The sequence below is a fragment of the Haliotis rubra genome, unplaced genomic scaffold, assembly GCF_003918875.1.
Source record: "Haliotis rubra isolate DU_JTF1 unplaced genomic scaffold, ASM391887v1 Scf91, whole genome shotgun sequence".
Classification (NCBI taxonomy): domain Eukaryota; kingdom Metazoa; phylum Mollusca; class Gastropoda; order Lepetellida; family Haliotidae; genus Haliotis; species Haliotis rubra.
This window is the reverse complement of record NW_025767646.1, coordinates 1,858,440-1,885,142: the sequence shown is the minus strand read 5'-3', so window position 1 is coordinate 1,885,142 and position 26,703 is coordinate 1,858,440. Positions and strand designations below refer to the sequence as shown.

Below are 26,703 nucleotides of genomic sequence, written 5' to 3'. Positions count from 1 at the left end.
TACTCAATACACAGTGTGATAGTGTAATAGCTATAGCATTGACCTGGATTAGAACAGTTCAAAACCGTTCTGTTGTTTCTCATAAGAGTGAGTTTGGTTAATGTCACTATGAACAGTATTCCAGATATATCACAGCAGGATAACATGTTGGAAGAGAGGCCCAAATTGTTGCAGGCTTAGACCTTTACCGTTTTGGTGCAACCTACAAGCACGTTTCTATGGTAACTGAACAACATATACCAGTGAAAGCAGTCGTAACATCCCATAATTTAAAATCTTCACTCATTCCGACAGAAAAGGTGTAAGTTGTTTCTTGGTGTTGGCCACTGGGAAGGTGTACCATGAAGGGGAGACAATCAAGGCAATCATGTCAGCACATTATCAATCGACTTAACGTATGTGAAGCATTCATAAAATCGTGTCCATGTCTCCAGACACACTGGACTCAGTGTGTTCCAATGTATTGACATTGGCTTACAACAGTTGATGCCTTGTAGGATCGGATATAAAGGAAGGGTAGAAGCGTTCCACATCATAAAAGGCAGATTCAGATATGTATAGTACGGTTTGTTAAAAGTTTACATAGTTTATTAACGTTTAACTGCTCAAAGACTTGTTTGGTCAAGAGTGGCAAATTCCTCATAATGGTGGTATGCTGATTTATGTATATTGATCTGAAAAATATTTATGGTCCTGCCTGGTTCAAATTCTACATCACTGTACATAAGCACTGGATCTTGGATAAAATACCATTTAAAAGATGAATGTTGAGTATTTCTTCTAACATTTTTAATAAAAATATTTTAGTCAATCTGCTAAGCCTTACCATGTCCCTTTTAGCTAAGGATTGCTTTCAGGCTTTGGTTTTACGCTGCTTTTAGCGATATTCCAGCAATATCACGGCGGGGAACACCAGAAAATGGGCTTCACTCATTGTACCCATGTGGGGATTCGAACCCGGGTCTTCAGCGTGACGAGCCAACGCTTTAACCACTAGACTACCCCACCGCCCCTTCAGGCTTTGGAAGATACTTTGCAAAATATAAAGAATGCTGACCCAAAGTCTGTTAATAGCCATGTTAGATGTATATACAGGCCATGTCACAAGTTAAAGAGACAACTGATCTATAGAAGTTTGTAGTGGACTCTGGCTGGACAATGATTTATGGAATACTTTGCACATCAAATTCAAGTTGAACTTCGTAGTCACTCGATTACTATGGTGGCAAGCCCGTTTCTGGTGTCCCCCTCTGTGATATTGCTGGAATATTGCTAAAAGCGGCGTAAAACCAAACTCAGTCAGTCAGTACTATGGTGGCGCCAGCTGGTCTGCAGAGTTATGTCCCTTAACTGTCCCAGGAAAGTCAGCATTCTCCATGGCTACAGCACGTCAGAACTTTAGACACTGAAGTATGCTTTCAGTATTGACTGAAGACACAGTGATGACTTAGCATTACTCAACTAGCGCTGATAATTTTCATATCACATTACCAGATGTTTCTGTTTCTAAATAAATGCACTTGTTCTGAAATCAGATCATACTCGCCCAATGGAAGCCTTTCTGTGCATTTTGCACTATATTTTGCATAATAATGTAGATTTGCTCTTATGCCCTGACAGTAAGGTGCATGACAATTAATCTTTTTAAGGCCAGACCAATTTTATTTCTTGTTTTACGGATACCAATTTACATGGAACCAGTGATATTTTACTGTCTGTAATATACAGATGTATAGTTAGCTTTATACTGTTCTTGCTTTACTGCCTATTTCTGGTGTCCCCCGCCGTGATATTGCTGGAATATTGCTAAAAACGGCGTAAAACCATACTCAGTCAGTCAGTCTTGCTTTACTTCTGTCAACACTTTATTAGCCAAGTATGCCACTTTGTGTATTCCTGACACATTAATGAAGATTAAAAGTCCTTGAAACCCATTTAAACCATGGCTTGTTTGTGTCAATTGGGACTGAACTGTGAAGTGTTACTCCGTTTAGTGATGATCTAATTTCTAGTTTTTGTCAGTAATTTCATTTGCTGATGTAATATTTTGACGAACAATTTGCCATGATCAGGATTGAAACCCGCTAGTCAGCGCAGAATATAGTTGTCTGTTTGAAGATCAAACAGAAACATACTTCTCCTTCCTTGAAGAAACTGAGTGAGTGAGTATGGTTTTACGCCGCTTTTAGCAATATTCCAGCAACATCACGGCGGGGGACACCAGAAATGGGCTTCACACATTGTGCCCATGTGGGGATTCGAACCCGGGTCTTCGGCGTGACAAGCCAATGCTTTAACCATTAGGCCACCCAACCGCCCCTCCTTGAAGAAAGGGGCAGTGGGGTAGCCCAGTGGTTAAAGCGTTCTCTCGTCATGTTGAAGACCCAGGTTCCATTCCCCACATGGGTACAATGTGTGAAGCCCATTTCTGGTGTCCCCCACCGTGATGTTGCTGGAATATTGCTAAAAGCGGCATCAAACTAAAGTCACTCGCACACTCCTTGATGAAAATGAATCCCCATTAACATGGACAAGTAAGATGTAGGTGATTGACAAACGTGTTTCTATTTCATATATGATTGTATTCTTGTCATAAATCGGGTTGCCAAGATCAAAGTTTAAGTGCAAAGAACTATCTTCTTGATCAGATCAAAGACCCCAATAGCATAGCCAAATAAGTTTATATTTGATTAATGGGTATCAGCTGGTCCTATATGAATCAATCCTTAGAACATCCACAGCCTGAAATGCCAGAGAGAGGGCATACTGATAATCTCCAGGGTATCCCGATAAATCTCTTTAGATGCATCTACAGCTTGGCCAGATTTTATTACCTCCCTTGGTCTGCTTTTTATCCAATCAGGTGTCTACGCTGGGAAGTTGAGCGTACCAATTACAACTCACTTTCGCTTTTTAAATTATCTAACAGATTAAACTTGGCAACACAATAATATATTGGCAGAGGTACTCTGAAAGAGGTAGAAGGAGTTCTTGCACTTATTTTTTTAAGGTTTCAGACCTGTCAATTTGTCTGTATGTTTTCCCCCCAAATCTGAGTCGCACTGCAAACTAACTTTCACGGCTGCGACCACTATCTTTGTTGACACTGGCAAGCTTGGTTGTAACGGCGGCTTATCTGATTGGCTACTGTGAGAATGTGGAGCCCAAAGGGAGGTAATAAAATAATCGTATATGCATCCAGGGTATAGTGGAGATTTATCGGAATGTATACCCTAGAGATTATCGAGGATGGAGAGAGGGGTGTAAGGGACATATTGCAAATATGATGTGGAGGTGTCTTACTCATTGTTGAAAGAGTTGAGTTGTTCTTGAAAACTCGTTAAAATAAATTCATCAACACTTTTTGTTTTTAACATTTTAACTGCACAGTTGACCATGGTTTATACAGGTTATACCACCTGTATCTAGTGTATAATCCTTGAAATGGTTGGTCAAATGAACTCTTTCATTATACTCCAAAACCTAATTAACTGACCTGGTTTAATCCACCTACATGACACTTACATCAATCTGCAGACAATTTTCATACGCCATGCTAATTCATGCATAACCTTTGAAATGTTGAATTCAGCTTAAGTAATGTTTGTCAATAGCAGCATAAAGCCACACATGTAATTTAATAGCATGCATCTGCTGCTTGGCTTATGAATGTTGGTACAATTGAATCAATACTGCAGATAAAGTTGTCAGCACTCTCCCTGTTTGTATGGAACATATTGAATATTTCTGTTTATTATGTGGTGAACAGTTGATATTTGTTCATTATCAGGTAGTTTATTATTCTGTAAACAGACTGTTGAATTTTGTTATTGACCGGGACACATAAAAAGGGGAAGTAACTCTGTAGAGCATACTGTGGCTCCAAAGTGTCTGAAGCTGTCAATGAAAGGCGCCTTAGGTTTTAATCATTTTTTTTTCATTGTTGACATTTCTTTGGGGTGGAAAAATTGTACAGGAGTCTTTTTGAAAACATAATGAATAATACAATAGCGAGTTTAAAGCGTTAGGTTACATTTACCCATAATGTGTGAAATAAAACATTACGAGAATCGCAGGGGTAGTCTTGTGGTAAATGTGTGAAGCCCACTTTTGGTGCCATGGTGTTACTAGGAGGATCATAAAACATCAGTCATGTAATACAAATAATAATTTGAGTGACCATTAAATTAAGTTATTAATGTTTTGCTGCAGGCTCTTGTGCTCATTTGCATATATTTGCATATATTTGCATATGTTATAAACAGTAAAAATATGGTTCAGGTATGGGCTCTATATGTCAGCACCAACTGAGTGACTGTTTGGTTTTGTATTACGATGAACAGCACTGGGGATGAGGCCCTCAAATTACATAGATTAGACACTTCAACCATTTAACTGACTGACTGACTGAGTTTGGTTTTATGCCACTTTTAGCAATATTCCAGCAACATCACGGCGTGGGACACCAGAAATGGGCTTCACACATTGTACCCATGTGGGGATTCGAACCCGGGTCTTCGGCGTGACGAGCCAACGCTTAACCACTAGGCTACCCCACCGTCCCTAAACCATTTAACATGGGTAGGGTGGCAGTCTAGATAATGGTTCAAATAGAACCCCAGCCATCAGGTCTAGTTTTGACTGTGTGATGGTTTATTGTATACATGGTACTGTCTGTCATGCATGTTCAAGAGCTCTAATAAAATTTCAAAAATGTCAAATAAAATATTTTCGGGACAAGCCTTCACAGAATATTGCTTATGTTAAAATATACAAGGCAATGTTTGATTGAAAGTGACGATTGGTAAGCCTCAGTATTTAAAGTGTGTCAGGTGTCCCCAGCTGTGATATTGCTGTAATATTGCTAAAAGCTGAATGTTTGACCCACATTACAAAAGCCAAAGTCACTCACTCACTCACTGAATGTTTGAGTGTATTACAAATGTGTCGTAATGCCACTCACTCAATCCTGAGTTTGAGTGTGCAAAATAGTTACTGGCCTGCTGGCCTGCAGTTAGTTAACATTTTGTTGGGCAAGAAAATCTGAAATGTCTCAAGCATGTCAGGCTAGTGAATATTTAATGGTGGTTTGATCCTTCCTATGTACATCTCAGTCAACCTCACTCTCCAGCCAGCAAAATTAGATTTCAAGGCCAGCTAGCCTCCCTAGCCAGTAAGTGTAATTACTTCACACTTTGGGTACCACCCCTGCACACCAACAATGGATTAGTTTGCAGCATGTCCTTGAGAAGTTCGGACCAGTGGTTGATGGCTGTTGTGTTCACCAACATATGGACAAGTACATTCTTTTCTGTGTCCGACTCCTGATGCTGTGGATGCATTGATAGCCTGTGTGAGTTAAAGACATGGCCTAGGAGTTGATAATGATGGCATTTCCTCCATGTGTGGGCGTCGCTGCAGACTGCCTTGGCAGCAGACTCACCTGAAATTTGACCCTGTGCTGAGACTTCCATGATGTGCACAAGGAAATGCCAGCGACTGTCACTGTGTGGCATTGGACCAGCAGTCAGTCTATTAGTGGGTGTATGTTCACCATCAGTACATGTAGACAAGAGCTCTCACTGATGTCAGACACAGGAGGATTGAGATCAAAATGTTGGCCCAACCCTTGAAGATCCGGGTTAGAATTGGTCTTCAGCAACTTATGTTTGTCGTAAGAGGCAACAAGTGTGATTTGGTGGTCAGACTCACCGACTTGGATGACACATGCCATTGCATCCCAATTGCGTAGATCGATGCTCATGCTGTTGATCACTGGATTTTCTGGTCCAGACTCGATTATTTACAGACCGCCGCCATATAGCAGGAATATTGCTGAGTGTGGCGTTAAACAAAACCAACCAATCAACAGGGGTTTTCAAGAGGGTTGGGGATGTTGTTGTGATCTAACTCTAAATGAATTCTTTTCTAATGATTCATGCTTAGATTTTAAGACCAAAATACAAGGTAATAATACTGGGGTTTGGCTAAACCCTTGAGTCAGTGTTCTTTGAAACATTTTCATGACCACAAGTCTACAGCATAATATGATTTGAGATTGAATAGTATTCCCTCATCTTTGCACATCATGTTAATGACTCTGGCAGAAGAAATATCTTACAAACGGGAGGAAATAACTTTAAAATTGCTAGTGTACTCTGGTACAGTAGCACATGTACAATCACTTGCCCTGATAATTTTTCCGCTATACCGGCCAATTTTCTTGGTGATTTTATAAATAAACAACATAATTAACATTGAAATGTCAACTGGACACTGGTACAGCGTGATATACAAATGTGCTTGCCCGACAGAAAAAACACTGGACTCGGACGTCGGGCAATGGGTTATTTCCACCCCTGACAAACTAGAATGGGACTCACCATTTGTTCTTTGTTATTCATCTTATGTGAAAATAATGGCACATGAAATTTGGTCTTTTCTTTCATAAAACCCTGTGGATTCATTCCATGCTGCCCAAGGCTGTGTCCATGGTTGTTGACAGGACACTCAACTCAGCATCATATCTACACTAATGCTTAGTCTCTTGAAATATATCATTTTGATCGAAACAAACAACTCAATTTGAACTAATAGTGAGCCCCAGTGAGCCTTCATTCAGCATGGTTTATGACTAAAGCAATAAGCAACATCACGGGGTTTAGAAATGGGCTTCACTCATTGTGCCCATGGTGGCGATCTGTACCTGGGTCTTCTGGACATGACTAATCCAGTGATTTAACCATTAGCCTACCCCAATCACAATTGAGATGGGAGATTGAGAACCTTAACGTTTAGAAAGTCTGACCACTTCATTCAGCATGTTTATGACTATAGCAGTCAAGTAAGGGCTGGATGGAAGGGAAAACAATATGGGATTGTCACACAGACTACCGACTGCCTCCGTGGTGTAGTGGTTAAGGTTCGATCCCGGGTTGCTGAAATATGGTACTTGTTGGTCCCTGCCTGGCTTTCCAACAAGGACTGGTCGGCTTCAGTATAATGTGTCTGAGTGTGGGGTATTCCTGCTTCACTATGGTATCTCATTGGGCAGCACTATAAAACCAGTTTAAGTCTGGGCTAGTACAAGCATGGAAGTCATATGAGCGGAATATTCTCAAGCAACGTAAAACCCAATTGGACCTTGTCACACAGACTACCATTGTTTTGTTTTAGTGATGTAATGCATCCATTTTAACATGAAGCGATGAAATCTATAAATTTGAAGACCTGAATGACAGTCATATTTGCCCCTTAGCCGTAGAATCAAACTCCTGCCAAGTGAAGATGCAAATTAGTTGTCACCTACCCTTATGTTTAAGTTGACTATATGACACTACAAGCACGATGCCACAGACTGGACATGAAATCTAGGCTGTGTATTACAATATTCACTCACAAGGTGTCTGAATTATTGGCCATTGACATTACTCACCCTTTAGAACAAGTGTTGCTCACACTTTTGTGAAGTTCACATTTGTTTTTAATCTAATACATGATTCTTAATATATGATACCAACAAAAAGCACAGTATTTAATTCAACAAATGCAGATAATGGTATTCCCAATCATTTTCTTTGCCACATCACAATGTGTTGTGCAGGAACTCAATACACGTTTCTGATACTTTCTCACTTCTAGTAATCAAAACAAGAAGAAAATAATTAATTTGAACAATTATGTTTTCGGTACTGTGTAGTGTATTTTCTCTGGAAGCATGTACAGACCAAACCATTTCCTCAGAAACATTGCTTAAGTGGATCCAATTCCTGTGGGCTTTGTGAAGAACTTGCAAAAATGACAGAAATCAATAGCATTAATAAGTGCGATATCTTCTGTAATGGATTTGTAAAATTATCATGACATGCTGCCAGGATGTAATTTGCTGTTAAGAGGATTTTCTAAAGGTCAAAATCTTAACTTTTGACCTTTCTAAATAAATGATGCCTACAAATGCCAGAGCAGGGTATTCAGAGGCTTTACTTTTCTTGGAACATTATCTCTAAATGTTTGTTTTTCACTGATTTTAAAGCCATACACTATCAATTAGCTGGCATTTATTTCTTGGAGTATGGACCTTTGATAATGGTATTATTTATGTCATGGAAGTCGTTTATAGTCGTAATCAGTTCGGTATTTGTTGAAGCTCAGCTCTCAGAGATTAGTGTTAAACTTTCAAACTTTGTATCCATTAATTGAAATAAGACATTGATGGAAAATGAGTCAGGATAAGGATGGAAAATTAATTTTCGAATATCAGAAACACATCACTTCCTATGCACACTGGTGCAAGTGTACCTAGACAGGATATTTCCGCTTCCTGGATTCAGCTCATCAGGTCATCAGGTCATCCTGAAACTTGTGAAGCTCAGGTCATATTGGCTCAAGTCAGTAATCTCCATGCCTCTGATTGGACCTGGCTGTGTAATCAGTGTAGCAAAAACCAGTTAATTTTCTGCTGGTGAGTTTGAATGTGTACGAATATAATAAGGTGAATTCTTCACTGGCCGTCGAGCCGAGGCCTGTGAGCTCACGTTGTGTGAAGTGTTGGAGATTGAAATGCATAGAATAATCAATGAGGAATGTGGGGAAAGATGTCAAAAGGGTTTGATTTGATCCATTATCCTAAAAAATTCAGAGACTACACCAGATATCAATAAGTCTGATTAGCTGGAGTGTATACGTGGCAAATTCGATACACTGGGGTTGTTGGGATGCTGCTGGGATGTGATGTCATTGGGTGGTACTAAGTTAAAACTGTAGCGGAAAACAGATACTTGGTAAAGAGATGCTTTTTATGTAGGTTCTAGCACTGAAATGTTGCAATGAAATCATAATATATGTTATTATTATCATTTATTCTGTAAAATATCTTCATTTCAGAGACTAAATGTTAGTCTAGAGGTTTACAAACAGCAAGGACAGTTTAATGACAAAGTGTCGCTTCGAAAACATTACTATGTTAGATTGTACTGAAGTTTTGCATTGAAAGCATATATTCAAATTTGCTTGATAGAGGTTCTAGAATCTGTATTAAAATGTCAAACTGAAGGAATAACAGCTCTATAATTTTGCTTAATAAAGTACTTTCATCTGATCCAAAATGTCAAATTGAAGGAAACCTATGTTAGACATACTTGGTACTAGCATCTGTATACTAGAAATAATGGTGTTAGACTTGATTAATGAAGCTACTAGCATGTGTACCAAAATGTCGCATTGACAGAAAAATGAAGTTGGTATTGCTTGATGAAGGTTCTTGCATTTGTACTGAAATGTCACTTTGAAAGAATAACAGCATTAGACTTGCTTGAACCAGTTACTAGTAACTGTACCAAAATATCGCACAGTAAGAATAATGATGTTAGACTGTACACAAATACCGCACAGTAAGAATAATGATGTTAGACTGTACCCAAATATTGCACAGTAAGAATAATGATGTTAGACTGTACCCAAATATCGCACAGTAAGAATAATGATGTTAGACTGTACCCAAATGTTCCCAGGAAACAATAACATTGTTAGACATGCTTGATGAAATTACTAGCCTTTGTACCAAAATGTCGCATCGAGAGAATAAAGAAGTGGAGAATACACTTAATTGTCCTGTGTAGGGAGTGACAGGTTGTGAGATAATCTGCTGGACATGTCATGCCAAAAGGTGTTCAAGATAGCACTAGTGGTTATATTGCATGTTGATCAGCATTACGGGGATAAATCAGGTAGTGGTTAGCACTGAGTCAGTATGGCGTGTCTGATGGTAAACTGCGACAAGATAATTCCACGGGCTAGCACAATGAGTTGTACAGACTAGGGTAAGCAGGACTAAGTCACGCATACAGAGAAAGAGAGAGACACACACAGAGACAGAGAGAGAGACACACACAGAGACAGAGAGAGAGAGACACACACAGATGCAAGTGTATTAACTCATATGAATCAATATGCATGTGCGCATGCGTGCGCTCGCATGCACACACACACACACACACACACACACACACACACACATTTCATGGTACTTCAGGTGCAATGATCCGATGATCAGTTCCATTTTACCCCACCCTGCCTCATGACTGCCCCCAATCTAATACACATACAGTTTGATAAGAGACAAATAACTTTCTTGTAAGCTCCTAGTATCGTGCACACCTCCTTGAGATTGTCTTAATTTTTTAGTTTGGGGGCATATAAACAGCAAGGACACATTTCATCATAAAATGCTCTGTGAAATTCTACCAGCTTTTTTCTCCAACTGCTCAGTACATCAAGGAGACTTTGCATCATAAAATGATTTATGAGATTCTACCAGCTTTTTTCTCCAACTGCTCAGTACAGCAAGGAACTTTGCAATGATGAAATTCTACCAGCTTTTTTCTCCAACTGCTCAGAACTCAATACAATGATGTACTGGTAGATAGCCTATCCCTGGAGCCACTGCTGTACATAAGTATATGACTTTCTGGTTATAATGACCTCATTTACAATCGTCATTTGAGTGTTTGTATTTTCTGATTATCAACTGACATAAACTTGTCTAAGATTAGTATGAGTTAGTGGCCTCTGAAGACTCATTGAAAAACAAGGAAAACAGCGAATGATTGAACTTCTGATAAAGGCTTCACTTAACCTGTTTTTGAAATATGAATACAGCAATCTCTTATGTTTTTGTATCATCTGATCCAACTGGTAACCTTTATCATACTTTCGCTAAAATAGCCTTGTTGATTATGCTGAGACTCACATTTGCTTGTCCGGGGGTGCCGATAAAAGAGGTGTTTTAAAACAGTCATATTGAATCTGGCATATTTTGGATGCTTAGGTCTTTCTTGTCACTTTATCGGATAATACAACTTTAGAGAGTGTTTGATGGATTCTGTGAATTTATTGCTTTAAAGGGCCGGTGGGGTAGCCTAGTATAAAGCGTTGGCTCGTCACGCCGAAGACCCAGGTTCGAATCCCCACATGGGTACAATGTGTGAAGCCCATTTCTGGTGTCCCCCGCAGTGATGTTGCTGGAATATTGCTAAAAGCGGCGTAAAACCAAACTCAGTCAGTCAGTTATTGCTTTAAACATATTTGTTATTAGCACTGGTAAACCAGTTAATTCATTCATATTTGAAATTATATACAAGAAAGAAAAGACAAAGGTGAGCTACAGAGCCTAATGCCTGAAGGGTCATAGTTCATATGACTTAACATGTAGATGTTCCTTGTAGACATACTTTGGCCAATATATCACTATCCTTGGGCCTTATACCTTACATAGGTGGAATCACCTCATCAAAAACCTCGTTAGGATGAGAAAGCCACAATAACTCGGTGCGCCTAGTGGCTGCAAGAGTTGTATTCTCCCCAGGGAGTTGAGACTGATAATGCGATGTGCCGTTGAGATTGACATCCAATAATCGAGGGAAAATATACCAGCGCCTTGAGCATGCACCAGTGCGTGGATATGTGCGCTATATAAATATCCTATAATAAAAAAGAAAGAAAAAAGAATCAGATCTATGGCTGGTGTCTAGGATCATGCATGTGGTGTTACTATTTGCTGCTCATAGTTACCTCCCCTTAGGCATGCCAGGAACCTGTGATGATGAATTCCAGTCCCTGATTGTGTTTCTAGGTTTGTTAGCACCAATTTGTGCTCATTGCTTTCACCAGATTGTGAAGATGTACTTCTGCATCACGTTCCTCCATCAACAACCTGACATACTGTTGAAGTGTGTTTAACCTAACTCACTAAATGATCTTGAGTAACAGCCTTCAGTGTGACAAGCAAACACTTTAACCACTAGGCTACCCCAGCTGATGCCTAAAGTGACTTTAAATACTCATTGTGAAATGTTGGTGGGGTGTCGAGAAAGCTGTGTTGTTTGTCCTTGGAAGCAGACTTCAGTGATGGTCAATTATGTTTTCTGGATTAGGCTGGCAAATTGCAATGTAGAGTAGACTTCCTCATACAAAACATTGTGAGCCAGAGCGACTATGAACGTGAAACTTCATGTCCTTTTCACCTCATAATTAACGTAATTCATATTTTAATGTTACTTTCCCTAATGAAACACTTGATGTATTTTTGTTTTTTTATATTTTTACACCCATTCTATTTTAACATTCTTGTGTGTTCTTTTTCATATATTTTTACATCTCACTGGTTTTGGTGTTACATTAATAATATAGAGACATTTCAGTCAAGTACTTTTTTACAATTTTTAAATTCTTAAAATATTTAGTTTTGATAACTTTTTCTATGTACTAGACTTTTCACTAAATTTTCCTTCATTGTTGGTTTATCTAAATAGCAAGGCAATTATGAGGAATATCTTTTGGTGTACAGTGAAGTATAATATGTGGCAATAATGTCTACCGTAACATGCACAAAGAAGTGAAGGACAGTGCGGCGTAAACCTAGACTCACTCACCCTGAAATGAACAGGTGGTGTGACATGAACATGTATTGAAATAACTGCTCTGTAACGTCATACCACCCACAAATATATCACGTTCTTCCACCACTGCCATATAGCTGGAATATTGCAGAGTGTGGCTTAAAAAACTATACTCACTCACTCACTCACTCACTCACTCAAAGACCCACATAACTTAAGGATTTCAACCCACATCAAGCTGACACAGCATAATACTATTTAAACATTCCTTAAGGCAGGGTTAAACCCAACTCACTCACTCACACCACAATTATTCTTATCACATAAACATATTTATTTCATGAAATAAAAAATGTAACATCTTCTATTTAGGTTTCAGTTTATTCTGAATCATGAGTTGTCTCTTTATGAATATTTGTTGAATTAGAGCCTCAAATTAAAAAATACCTACAATACTTAATAGTGTTTCCTTGATAGAAGAACTTACACACAAACATTTATCATTAGAAATCATACTATTTACAATTCCATGTTTTAATGAATATTGGTGTTTTAGTTCAATGTGGTAATGAGAACATATGGTTGCTATAGTTACATAAAACATCAATGAAATGTGATATTCAAAACTAAGCTAATGTTTCCCTTATCTATTTGCCATCATTATGCTTCAGCTGTTGCAATATTAAAAAATCTGCATCGATTATTAAGATCTCTTAAATCATATTTAATGAAAACCTGTCCACGCTGGCCTACCAGTTCTAAACCACCTGTTGACTTACAGGCAATGAACAAATATATTCTATTAAGTGTTTTTACAATTAAAAACCTAAAACAGTCAATATTGATTTCAAATACATATGTGGGATCTCATTTTGATCACTTATTTTGTATTCTACTTTTACAAATGAAACAGGTAATTATGTAGCCTGTCCATTTTGTTGTGGTTGTCAAATACATGTTATTATGTACGCTATCAAAGTGTACATGTTATTATTAATGTCTCACCTGTGCACAGGTACTAATGAGTTCTCTTTCTTTTTCAGGTAAGTACAGTTTGGCTGTTTATGCTGTTCTAGATAACACTTCATTAGAGAAGTTCCACCTGAAGCTAAGTGGTCTAGTTAGATAGTGTAATCAAGATGCGTTATTCAACTTGTTGTTTTTTGTCATAATATATGTAACAACAAGATTCTGTTTTTAATGCTTTTGACAAAAGGTCTATAAACAAACTGTAGAAAGTAAATTAAACTTTCAACTTTCATGATACTTGCATGGACATTCTGTTCGCCTGAAATATATCGTCATATTATAGTAATAAATGTTGTGAGGAAGCTTTCTTAAATTTAGTATTTGTAATAACCAGAATGACCAGTTTGGCTTATCATGTTATCAAAAAACACAAGGTTTTACCTGAATACAATGGACGATATACATATGAAAAGAAGTTATTGATCATGAATATTTTAGGAAATATTTTTAAATTGCGTGCTGAGTCTTCGTTTTAAAAACAATATCCATTCAAATATTTATGATCCCTAATTTTTTTGTTTTTGAGTATATGTCCATCATTACATGCCAGCCTGTAAGCAACATTGTCAGTTTACATGCATAATGCGACAGAATTTTGTTGTTACACAAATTCTTGCAAATATCAGCTTTTTTCATCTTTCATTTTGAATTGCAACTATTTCGTCACGTAAGGTAAGTTTTTGTATGTTCTGTTTGCGCTTTGACATATTGTGTTATTTCAAGTAGACCGTGAGCTCTTGTCCTTCATGATGTGTGAGCTCTTGTCCTTCATGATGTGTGAGCTCTTGTCCTTCATGATGTGTGAGCTCTTGTCCTTCATGAAGTGTGACCTCTTGTCCTTCATGATGTGTGACCTCTTGTCCTTCATGAAGTGTGACCTCTTGTCCTTCATGATGTGTGACCTCTTGCCTTCATGATGTGTGACCTCTTGCCCTTCATGATGTGTGACCTCTTGTCCTTCATGAAGTGTGACTACTTACCCTTCATGATATGTAGTGGTCAGGAAAACTGTATGATGAGATCTGGTATTATGAAATATTTACTACTCAAAACAAGAATACAAACAATTGGAAGGCAATCAGGACAGTAAGGCTCGATTTATGTAATTTCATTCAACTTGCACCAAAGTGCATGATGACATGAAAACCTAGTAGCACCAGACAAAACCAGGTTCCACTCTTGACCCATAAATGTACTTAGTAGCTAAATTGAGCCCTGGGACATTATAACTGTTGCCATATGAAATAATACTGGGTTTCTTTACTTCTTTTGAGCAGTATCAGGGCTCCAGATAAGGTCCGTATTGGCGTATGTACGGATACAAAAATATGCACGATATGGTAGGAACTTCAGAAAATGTAGCAGATACGCACCACAGCAATGGTGTATGGTCTTAGAATCATTTACAGACATGTTTATCTGAAAAAGTATTGTTTTATTGTTTATTGACCTGTTTACACAAGAGTAGCAATGTTGTGGTGCATATATGAAATGAAACACAAGATTACTGATGCACCATTAAATTCCATTCAGTACTCTAAATGTACTCTTAAGTGATGTAAAAAATGTTCTGTACTGTAATGTTAGATTCTTATTTTGATGAAAATAGGAATCATTTCACAAATTACAGAAAAATGTGACAATCTGAGTATTCTGTATATTTTTATGGATACATTAATGTTGCTTAAAAAGGATATAGAAATAGATTCTTGCTCACGATTGGAGACAAGCACGTTGACATTCTGTTGTATGTCATGTTTAAAGTGCATATGTTTTGTTCTACTTGGTGCACTGTGCACTGTATCAGTAGGTCACTGTTTGGAATTGGTCACCTGCAAACAATATTCATCCTTAAAGACATCCTCTTTGCTGGTCTACCCGTGAAGGTCCGGGTTAGAATGAGCCTTCAGTAACCCATGCTTGTCGTAAGAGGCAACTCATGGGATGGGGTGGTCAGGCTCACTGACTGGGTTGACACATGTCATCATGTCCAAACTGCGTAGAACAATGTTCATGCCGATTATCACTAGATTGTCTCATCCATACTGCTGCCGGTGGAATATTGCTGAAGGCTGTGTTAAACAACAATGAATCAATCTTTTGCAGCCTTGGATGTGTGCCCAATGTAAATAGGACTAATGCTTACATAAGCATACTGTTTCTCAAATGTTCCCATCACAGACTGAATATATTCATTGCTGTTGTTGAGTCTGTTTGTCATTGTCATGTTTGAAACTGACACATATTTTGTATTATAAATGACTCACAATATTTCAGGCAAGTGTTGTCCAATGGCAAGGCCATCTGTCCAGTAGAATCTAGATATCAGCAGTCACACTGAATGCGCATTACAACAACAATGTGATTCTGCTCTTGGAATAAAACCCTGACATTTAGGCAACACAGAACATCACAGAAGGGAGATGATTGATTGAAATAATCCTCATCGATCTGAGAAAAAATAGTGCACTGAAGGCTGCTTCTTTATTGGGAAAGGTAGTACAGCTAGAAGCTCAGCATTTGTCCTTTCAAAAGTTCAGCATTTATCCTTTCAAAGTACACTTTGCTAATTCATGGAGTGACATAGAATATGAAGTCGAAGTAAAAAGTGCCATCTTGGTTATCACATGAAGGATGGTTGAATTTCCTTTTGGGTAGGTTGACCTTTTGTTAAAGGTCCTCAGGTTGTTTTCCTGACCGCAGATCCCCGATTTGGGAACAGAATACATCTTTATTAACTCCCTTTTAGGATCATTTTGGGGGCGGTGGGGTAGCCTAGTGGTTAAAGCGTTGGCTCGTCACACCGAAGACCCGGGTTTGAATCCCCACATGGGTACAATGTGTGAAGCCCATTTCTGGTGTCCCCCGCCGTGATGTTGCTGGAATATTGCTAAAAGCGGCGTAAAACCAAACTCAGTCAGTCAGGATCATTTTGGATTGTCAAGGGTCTGGTTTAGCATACCTACATGCAGAACTTCTTTGGTCAACCTTGTCAAGCGTGTGCAAGAATGTGTCATATGAAAGTGTAACGCAAATGTTTCAAATAAACATTATGTATGGCATCATCTTTTTTTCCGTCATTTATATAATGATTTGTATGGGGTAATCGTATAATGAGAATTGTACCTTGGAGTTTTTGTATTTTTATGGAGATGGACACTTTATTTATCATGTATTTGATGTCCATTAATTTCATTTGGAACAATGTCTATGTAAAGTCAAACACTACTGTATGTGTTGAACTTACCGCTGCCTCAAAGTAGAAACTTGGGCCCATCTTGCTCCTTGTTAGTCATAGACCTGTGAAGGTCCAGGTTAGAATAATGATCTTCAGTAACCCATGCTTGTCGTAAGAGGTGACTACCGGGATCAGGTGGTCAGGCTCGCTGACTTGGTTGACACATGTCATCGGTTCCCAATTGCACAGATCGATGCTCATGCTGTTGATTGCTGGATTGCCTGGTCAAGACTTGAATATTTACAGACCACTGACATATAGCTGGAAAATTGCTGAGTGCGGTGTAAAACTAAACCCACTCACTCACTCTTTAGTCATAATGCTGCAGTTGAATCAAACCTTGGATAACCAGGGGCGTAGGAACAGGGGGGGGGGCTACCCCCCAAAAAAAATTTTCAAGATGAAACCATATCTACCTAACCATAAGTACAATTTCATTTTGATTTTCAATACTTTTCATAAATGACTGTCCCTACGCCCCTGATAACACAGGATATTTACATAGCTCCCTTCAACTTCAACTCAACTATGTTGATGGTTTGTTAAACATTCTGTTCTAATTCTGAAAACTACCCACAATTTGAAAACACATAGTTTTTATTGGCAGTGTAAAAAAAAGCTTTTACTTGGTAGTAATTTCCTGTTACACTCTGAAGTGCACAACATCATGCATTTGTAATTACTCGTCCTGCCTAGTTAGTAGTATGTGGACAGAAAACATCTAAATTGAAGTTGTTTTAATAAATAATGATTTCACCATCACATATCTCATTTTTAATTTGTTAGAAAAGATAAGATACTTACCAAGAAATGAATTGTTCAGAGTTCTGAAATTTACATGATCCAGTACCATTTTACAACAGATTATGGCATACATACTTCAATTAATAAATTCTTTGGTGTTGAAGAACCTATACAGAACCATCTGACGAGCAATGTTGATTTAATTAATGCTGTCATTTAAGCAAACTGTGGAGCTGCTGAATTAAGTGATAATTGCTACATATTCATGGGTAATTGGAGTGATCAGCCTCGGTAATCAGTAATGATAAGTGTTCATCAACGTGGCAGTTATCAAGGGCTTACAAAAGGGAATTGAGTGGATTTTACTTAATATTTTTTAATTACTACTCTGTTTTTTCAATGCTGTTTTTTACAATGTAAACAGTAGGTTGGCATCATCTTTACTTCAAATGTTCACATCTTATGTGAATTACAACAGAAGTGTTTGAATCATTTTATTTTGGCCATTTCGTCAAAAGAAAACTGAAGTAAGAACTGGACAATTTGAAGCAATAATCGCTTATGTAATGGAGTTCTTCTTTATCATTTTAGTTTTTATGTTTAATTTTTAATCATTCAAAATATGTAAGACATCAGTGCCAGAAATTAGTTTCAATTATCAACTAATGTAGATTCCATTGGGTGCATGAAAAGCAAAATAGTGGTGTGAAACAAGTCAGTGAGTGGTTTTACGCCACTTTTAACAATATTCCAGCAATATCAAGGCAGGGACTCCAGCAATGGGCTTTGCACATTATAATCCTGTGGGGAATCGAACCAGGATCCTTGTCCCCACAACGCTGTAAACTATGTGAACTAGTCACTGATATTTCCATGACACCAGATGTTTGCAAAAGGTTAAGCATCTCCGACTAAAAAGACCCATTTTGATTAAGATTTCATTTTAATGTTCTTTATCAATATTCAAAGATTCCATTATGTTTTACTGCTCTGTTTAGAATGGACAAAATTAATCAATAAATTGATTTTTCAAATTAAACTTTTCTTTATCAATAATCAAAGATTCCATTACTTTTTACTGCTCTGTTTAGAATGGACAAAATTAATCAATAAATTGATTTTTGAAATTAAACTTTTAGTTCCGAGCTAATCTGGCAACACATACCTCCTGTAAGCTATATTTACATAGTGTTTCTTTGCCGGACCATGTTGAGTAGGTGTAAGGTTGTTCAATACTTGATGAGAGGAGCAGAAGGAGCTATTGTCTGTGTGGCAAATATGTAGGGCCTCAACTCTAGTGCCACTGAAGCTGGAAGCTGTCTCGTTCTGACTTCAGCATCTTCTGAATCTTGACAGAGACTGGGAGAAAATGATATTTTCAATAAAACATGTCATATCCTTCCTCCTTGTGTATCTCAAAATAGCTTTTGTAGTTTGGTATTCTTGTGTTTTAATTTACGCCAAGCACATGTCGATGATGTATCCCAGTCTCCGTAAGATTTCCAATGCTAATGATTTCTCAAGTCTCCTACTGCAAGTCTGTATGTCACCCAAATTGTCCTCTGTGATATGGTCACATGACTAGATCTAATTTGATTATTAGGTTCGGTCAGTATTCTCCGTTAGAAAGGTCTGCTTGGAGATTTAAGAATATAATTTATGATCTGTGTGAAATTATGGATTATCTCTCCCAAGCAAATGGATTCTGTCATGATCTTTGGCAAGGGACTTTCTCAATCATTCTTGGGGAATAGTTAATCTGTAATTCCCAGTTAAAAACGGGTATTATATAGATGTATGCTGCCAGGAGAGAATGTAGAGAAATGTGGTTTTATTGATCACATGATTACAGACAAATGAGGTCAGATAGAAGACTTCTGTGAGGAGGTAAAGGTGGTGCTCTGGTTTAAGGTAGTGCAGGGATACAGGGATGTGTGTCTCAGACAAATGAGGTCACATAGAAGACTTCTGTGAGGAGGCAAAGGTGGTGCTCTGGTTTAATGATGCGCAGGGATACAGGGATGTGTGTCTCAGACAAATGATTCTGGGTCATGATCTGTCACGGAACTTTTACAGAAAGCAATTTTGGGGCTTCAACTGTCTAGTGTTAAAGTGTGGAATTGTCTCAGCGCAAACATTGCTTTGAGGAACAGTGCCCTGGCCCCGATTTCTCGAATCAAACTTAAGTCTGAGTTTTGACTTAAGTTCAATTTTTTACTCAAATTTGAGAAAATGCATTTTCCCAGAATGAACTGAAATCGATATTAAACTCAAACATAGTAGACAACTTGAGTTTGATGAATAGAATACTTAAGTATTTTGGGCTTTTTTATTAAAAAAATGCAGCTGAGTTCAAAATTCAGCTGTTTCAAATTGTCAAACTCAGTTTGAAATTGAGTAAGAACTTAAGTTTGTTTCGAGAAATCGGGGCCTGGTCTTAATCTGTGGTTATAAGTGTTGTGAAAGTGGTAAATATGGTTATTTTGGGGTTTTAAAGCAGACATGCCATGATATAAACTTAAGTATTATTCAAAGCAGCAGTAAATACAATTCCTTGACCCCATCCCTGAAATGATATATGCGTTATCCAATGCAAGGTTTCTACTGCAGTAACACAGCATTTATGTCAAATACCAATCACAGCCTCACTCATTCACCAATGCAGCAACACTAGTTCTTCTTCAGCTTTAGATCTGATTGTGCTTGTATCAGTCTTTACCAAAAATAGGAACCTACTGGTCCCTTGACATCAGATTTACTCCTAATATTGGGACCAGTAAAGGCACTAAAAGAATTTTTTAAAAACATCACAGGCTGTTCTTCTGGTATCAACCTTTTTGTTTATAATGAGTGAGTGAGCTGGGTTTTATGCCGATTTTAGCAATATTCCAGCAATATCACAGCTCGGGAACACCAGAAATGGGCTTCACATCTTGTACTCATGTCGGGAATTGAACCCGGGCCTTCGGCGTGACAAGCGAGTGCTTTAGCCACTAGGCTACCCTACTGCCCCTCTTGTTTATAAGCATAGGTGGTCTGAGGCCAGGACACTGTTCCGGGAAGTGACCTTAGCTTTGTGATGGTCATAAGTCTGTGATAAAGTATGGTGAGGTGAGGTGAGGTGAAATTGGGTTTTATGGCGTGCTGGAGAATATTTCGCTCATATGACAACGTGCAAGCATGTGTATGTGCGGCTGCTTGTACTAGCCCAGACTTAAGCTGGTTTTATAGTGCTAGCCCACTGAGATACCATGCCGCAGTTAAGCATGAATACCCCACTCAGACACATTATACTGACTCCGAGCCGACCAGTCCTTGTTGTACCCATTAATGCCAAGCGCCAGGCAGGGACCAACAAGTACCATATTTTAACGTCTTTTGGTATGACGCGGTCGGGGATCGAACCCGCGACCTTCCGCTCTCCGGATGGACGTTAAAATATGGAAGTTATTAGTGCTGAGATCACTTTGTGGAATAGGGCCCTAATAAAATAAACCAAACCAATTATTTTACGATGGAAACAAAATGATAAAATTAAGTTAATGATCATGCAATGAATGTTTGAGGACTAGGGTCATTGTGTGGTGAATAACTTAAGTTCTCCTTATTACGCATGCTTTCTGCATTTAACAGTATTTTCATATTTTCTCATGTGATTAAAAGAAATATAATCACACAAGGGTTAAATTTGAAAGAGAACAGTACAATTTCCGATGTTCAAATCAGTTCATGTATTAAAGGTCAGCAGAGAAGTATGGACATTGTCCCATGTGCGTTTGTACTTGACAGACAGTCACGTGATCCTTTCTGATGCTGGATCAGCTGCTACTGAGTGATTAGTGGCCAATTTAACACAGGATTTGGTATAAATGAACTATGTATAGTTTATGGGGTCACTTGTCAATTCACATACATAGCTGTCTAAATATCTCGCATGTCTAGGCGTCATAGCCAGAATTAACTTTCACCTAGTAGGCTTACTGTCAGATTGTTCATGAATGATTTATCTTCAAAGTGATGCTGATAGGTTGTGTGTACGATGTACAATGGCATGTGTGTGGATTTACTTAGCTCTGAGTGATGGTTTTGGCCATGTTAGACCTTGTAGGAATGGAGAAACATTGCATGAACATATCTAGAAGCCCAGACCACCACATACCTACTCTCTTTTGAAAACATCACATATTTCCATCATTAGTTACTGACAAACATCTTCCTATTTTGGGCCCTTACTGTGAAAATGTTGGTTTTAGCTTTGATTCTGCATATGTTTACACTTACAGAATCTTGAAACTCTGTCAGTTTTTATAAGATAAATAAGTATGATTCAATAAATCAATGGACAGTTATGAATAAGGCATACAAAGAGTAAAAGGGCATTGTTTGTAAGCTTTGAAAAGTTAACCCCTGAGTAAACATGGTGACATTTACATTATTTTTAATACTCCTGGCTCCATCAATGCTCCATCAATGCTCCATCATAGCAGCAATGTCAACACATACACCACCAGTGTCAGCTGTATTTTCTGATGGAATAAAGGTTGCTTGACAGCTTTGTCCAGTAGGGTGTAAAGATGGCTTGAGGACGTGGTGCAGTAGGGTGTAAAGATGGCTTGAGGACGTGGTGCAGTATGGTGTAAAGATGGCTTGAGGACGTGGTGCAGTATGGTGTAAAGATGGCTTGAGGACATGGTGCAGTATGCTGTGAAGATAGATTGAGGACATTTTCTAGTATGGTGTAAAGATGGCTTGAGGACATTTTCTAGTATGGTGTAAAGATGGATTGAGGACATTGTCCATTATGGTGTAAAGGTGGATTGAGGACGTCCATTAGGGTGTAAAGATGGATTGAGGACATGGTCCATTATGGTGTAAAGATGGATCGAGGACATGGTCCATTATGGTGTAAAGTTGGATTGAGGACATTGTCCATTATGGTGTAAAGATGGATTGAGGACATGGTCCATTATGGTGTAAAGATGGATTGAGGACATGGTCCATTATGGTGTAAAGATGGATTGAGGACATGGTCTATTATGGTGTAAAGATGGCTTGAGGACGTTGTCCAGTATGGTGTAAAGATGGAGTGGATCATGGTCCAGTTTGGACTACATGTACTGGTTCAAGTTTTCAGATCCATCCCCCTATGCTATTAATATTGGCTGTTTCCTTCTCGTTATACTTTGGTACTGGACAATATTCTTGGACTTGTTTGTATCTATGAATTTGTCTCTTCACTTTTTTGTTCCATGTAGAGGAGCGGTGAATATGAAAGCCCTCAAGACTTAGATGCTCTATTTGAGTGGCGTGGGGAGTGAATAATGGCTGCCTTTCGACTCTTTGAGCACTCATCCTTCACAGCAGGGTTTTGCATAAATCAACTGGAATATTTCACATTTAATTCCCTTAAGCATCTGTTAAAAGAATTATTTTCATATTTTAGATTTTAAATTGGCTATGACTGGAAGCTTGAATGATATGTTACCATGGAAACTACATTTGAAATTGTGCAGTTGAGGAATAATTTGTTTGATTTAGCCTAACTGTTAAGAGAGTCTTGTTTTCATATGACAATCTTTTTCAAACAGTTACAAACTTTGTCTTCAACTAAACATAACAAATGGCATGTTGCCTACACACAACCAACCGATCAGGTATATACAAAAGCCTACAAATATTTATGGGAGAACCTTCTTCTGAACAAACAATATTTAAAGGTCACATGCAACCAAAAAATCAAACATAATTAAAACACAATTATCACTTATTCATTGAATGTAATATACATTGCTGATTATGAAAAAACATATAAACAAAATTATAAGCGTACAATCGCAAATCAAAAGTGCAATATTTTGTACTTGGGTTTACTTCCCTTGAAACGAAGCACCCAGGATACCGAACCCAGTCAGAGCGAGTGGGTGTGCACTCAAGTGTAACGGCTGGTTCATTTGCAGATGCCCTCACGGCTCATTGTGAGTGTATATATAGAGATGTTGGGTTTTGTAAACACATGCTCATTTTTTGTGTATAACATTTTGCAATCAACAGACATCATAACATGTCATGTGTACAAGTATCACACCTGCCTGTCTGTGTAATTACATAATGTGACAGAGACCAAACTCGGGCCATAAATCAATGCGTTTTGTTTATGGTGTATAGCCTGATAGGTTCTTCAAATTGCATGTGGTCAGTGATCGAAGTTGTGTATTGAATATGGTCATTAGCAGACAGGCAGGCAGACACATAAGTGTCAATAAAACAGACATTGAGTTTTGTCTGTGACAATGACATATCTATATCACAGTTAGAAATTCTGTCAAAGCTAAATAATGACATTGCTTTTAAGTATCAAACTGAGAAAGTGACTCGGTAAGAAGAACGTGTGGTGAAATAGACAAATGAAATTATATAAACAGTTAAATCGGTAATCTACTGTCATAACATATAAAAAGCTCACGCCTGTGAAATATCAACAAAACATTAGAAAAATAACTCGCACCAAAGCCTTCACCTAGTATTCACCAGACAACCCGCTTCCAAGCTGCGCGAACCTATTTCACTGCACATGTGCTATGAGCGCAGCCCGGCGCAGCGCAGCCCAGCTGTTGAAACCACTTTTCCCCCAAGCACTGGGGGAAAATTAGTGAATCGTTTGAACTCTGGTTTTGCACGTTTTTTTTTCATCACATTATTTTTCAACTTTATAAGTTGAATTTGCATTTTTGATGATTTGTTTCGGTAAGCCCATACCGAAAGGTATCAGAATCTGCAAAGTTGTGTTTTACGTTGCATGTGACCTTTAACTGACAGGAAGTGAAAATTAGCCTTAGTTTGGCTTTGGTTAGTTTTGAGAACTGAGTTAAATTCTCCAAACATGTATGAAAAAGAAACAACACTGTATGTAACATTGTATATGGATCCTGTGATACATGTTCAGCACACATAGTTCTGCCAAGTAGATATAAAACCAACATTACCAGTTTGGAAACATGTGCAAACCAATATCTGTTTGATCGACATATGTCGTCGTATCCCAGTTGGGTAGATCAATGCTCATGCTACTGATCACTGGATTGTCTGGTCCAGACCCGATTATTTACAGACTGCCACCATATAGCTTGAATATTGCTGAGTGCGGCATAAAACTAAACTCACTCACTGTATTTGTTCAGCTCACCAGGGCTTCTTCTCAATTCAGATTGATAGGGCTGGCTATCGATATGAATAACAGAGATTGATAATCATGAACTAATTCTTGATTGATTATCGATAAATATCCCAGAAGTAACTCTGGGTTAAAACTGCAAAAATGTCAGAAAGAAATCAATATATTTCACGTCACTTGTGAGTGGTGACATATTTAGGCATAGATTGCTGGCAAAACTGCTTTCTGAACATGATTTAGAAGCAGCCCAAGAGCAAAGACTTATGTTTGTGTACAGAGTGTGTAAAAGAATACCATATTTTATCACAATAGTTCATGAAATGTATTATTGATGACACAGTTTTCTCATCGATAATCCTTAATAATTCTTCCCTCTGATGATATTTCCAATCGATCATTTAACCAGCCTACAAACTGAGATACATGTTTCTATCGAAATTGTACATTTTTAGGACTAATTGTCAGTCTTGTATTGTGATTCAGCTGACATATGCTGTTCCCTTGCCCTTATGGTAATGTCGTCCTTAGGCTACGGCCCTGGCCTCTAATATGGACGCAATATGATATTGATGAAAATGTCAGCGCCAGGTCCCCGAGGAACTGGCACAAACTGTGACATTCAACATGGTCTTCTTACACTAGCTGGAGTTGTATCCAGGTAATGGATTAACTGAAAAACATGGTTTAAATAACCAGGTGCTGCTTTAGCCCGAAACTAATTAGAACTTTGGAACCTCATGATTAGTTTCTGCAGTAACTACACAAACTTTGTATTTTTTAAAAAGTTCTGCAATTCGGAAAGAAAGTAAAAACGTGAGACCAGTTCGTTATTTAATCTAACGTTAGTGATTTGAAGGTAAGAATACTTTTTGCTCTGTTCTTGGTACTATACAATCATTTATTCATCATATTAACACAAGCCCTTTGTAAGCAATTGGAGTGCAATAAAATATTCATAGTAATAAGTGTAATTATTAACCCTTCTGTTATGTTAATGAGGTCTCTGTCCCCAAATGAGAACACAGTATACAATAAGTGTACGACCAACAAGCTACAATTTGCTATTGTTAAGTTTGACATTCTCTCAGGATAGCCTGTAAGCCACATACCAGTTAAATTGCTCCCAAGACGGGTATGTTCGTACTGGTCTGCCATCATGCCTGAGATGGCCACATGGGCTTCTCTTGCCAACATTGGACTTTCACTCTTAACCTAGGTGTGCTGATCTCCATTAGTAGCAGATACATTATCGTGATGACAACTATTTCAGAGCCGGAGTCTGAACCTGACAAGGTAAATATATGTGTTTATTTTTGGAATAATCCTTAAATGGCATGCACTGACATGGTTTTTCCAGTCGTGTTAAATGCAGATGATTATATGTGCACTGTTTGATATTGTTAGGGTATTGGATGACTTTGGCTGTTCAGCTTCCCTGTTTCCATTGTGCAGAATTTTAGTTTGAAGGATCATTGGAATTGTATTGGTGATTCTCCTTCAATATTTGCCATATATTACGAATATTTAATCGCATGATGTATATATACAAAATGGCCACAGTTTACCATGGTTCACATGCATTTTCAGTTTTGTTAAAAATTTGTTGTTGTCTTGATTATATTCCATAATCTTTTATCACCAGTGAAGGATGTTGACATTTTTTATTTTGGGTTTCTGTTATATACGTGATTAAAAAGAACCACGTTCTGAGACGTGTTCACATGAAGTGCATTGCTCTTGATGTCATCAGTTTCAGTAAGGTAACACTGTTGAAAACAAAAGTGTACTTTAAATTAAGTTTGAAGATGGAAATTGTGAGGGATAAAATTGTATATTTTTAAACTTTTAATATTTTTTATAGCATCATCTCTTCAAAGCATCCTTCCTATGTATGTGTTTCTTCTATTAAGAAGATAGTGTTTGCATTATGTCTTTTTCCTCAAATGTTTCAGATATCTGAAATACAAACTCAGTATAGAGCAATCTTTTAGTGACACAATGTACAATATTAAAAATGTGAAAAGTTGAAATTGCATTTATTGCAAAGTTACTGAACTGATCATGCTCGGGGCCAGGCTATCTTACTCTGCAGTCCAAGATCATGTCAATAGTTTTCCAAGTCAGAA

At 38.0% G+C, this 26,703-nt stretch overlaps 1 protein-coding gene across 10 annotated transcripts in view; it reads left to right on the top strand.

The window, feature by feature from the left end:
- LOC124264135 (dipeptidyl peptidase 4-like) overlaps positions 1 to 26,703 on the top strand; it is a 541,860-nt gene that overhangs the window by 380,676 nt on the left and 134,481 nt on the right. Inside the window, exon 1 of one of the 10 annotated variants that reach the window (XM_046698857.1) lies at positions 25,741 to 25,870. The exons of the other annotated variants lie outside the window; for them this stretch is intronic. Within the exon in view, the coding sequence (XP_046554813.1) occupies positions 25,751 to 25,870 (120 nt within the window). The 5' untranslated portion in view covers positions 25,741 to 25,750. Of the gene's footprint in view, positions 1 to 25,740; positions 25,871 to 26,703 lie in introns of those variants that run through there. 10 annotated transcript variants of the gene reach the window in all.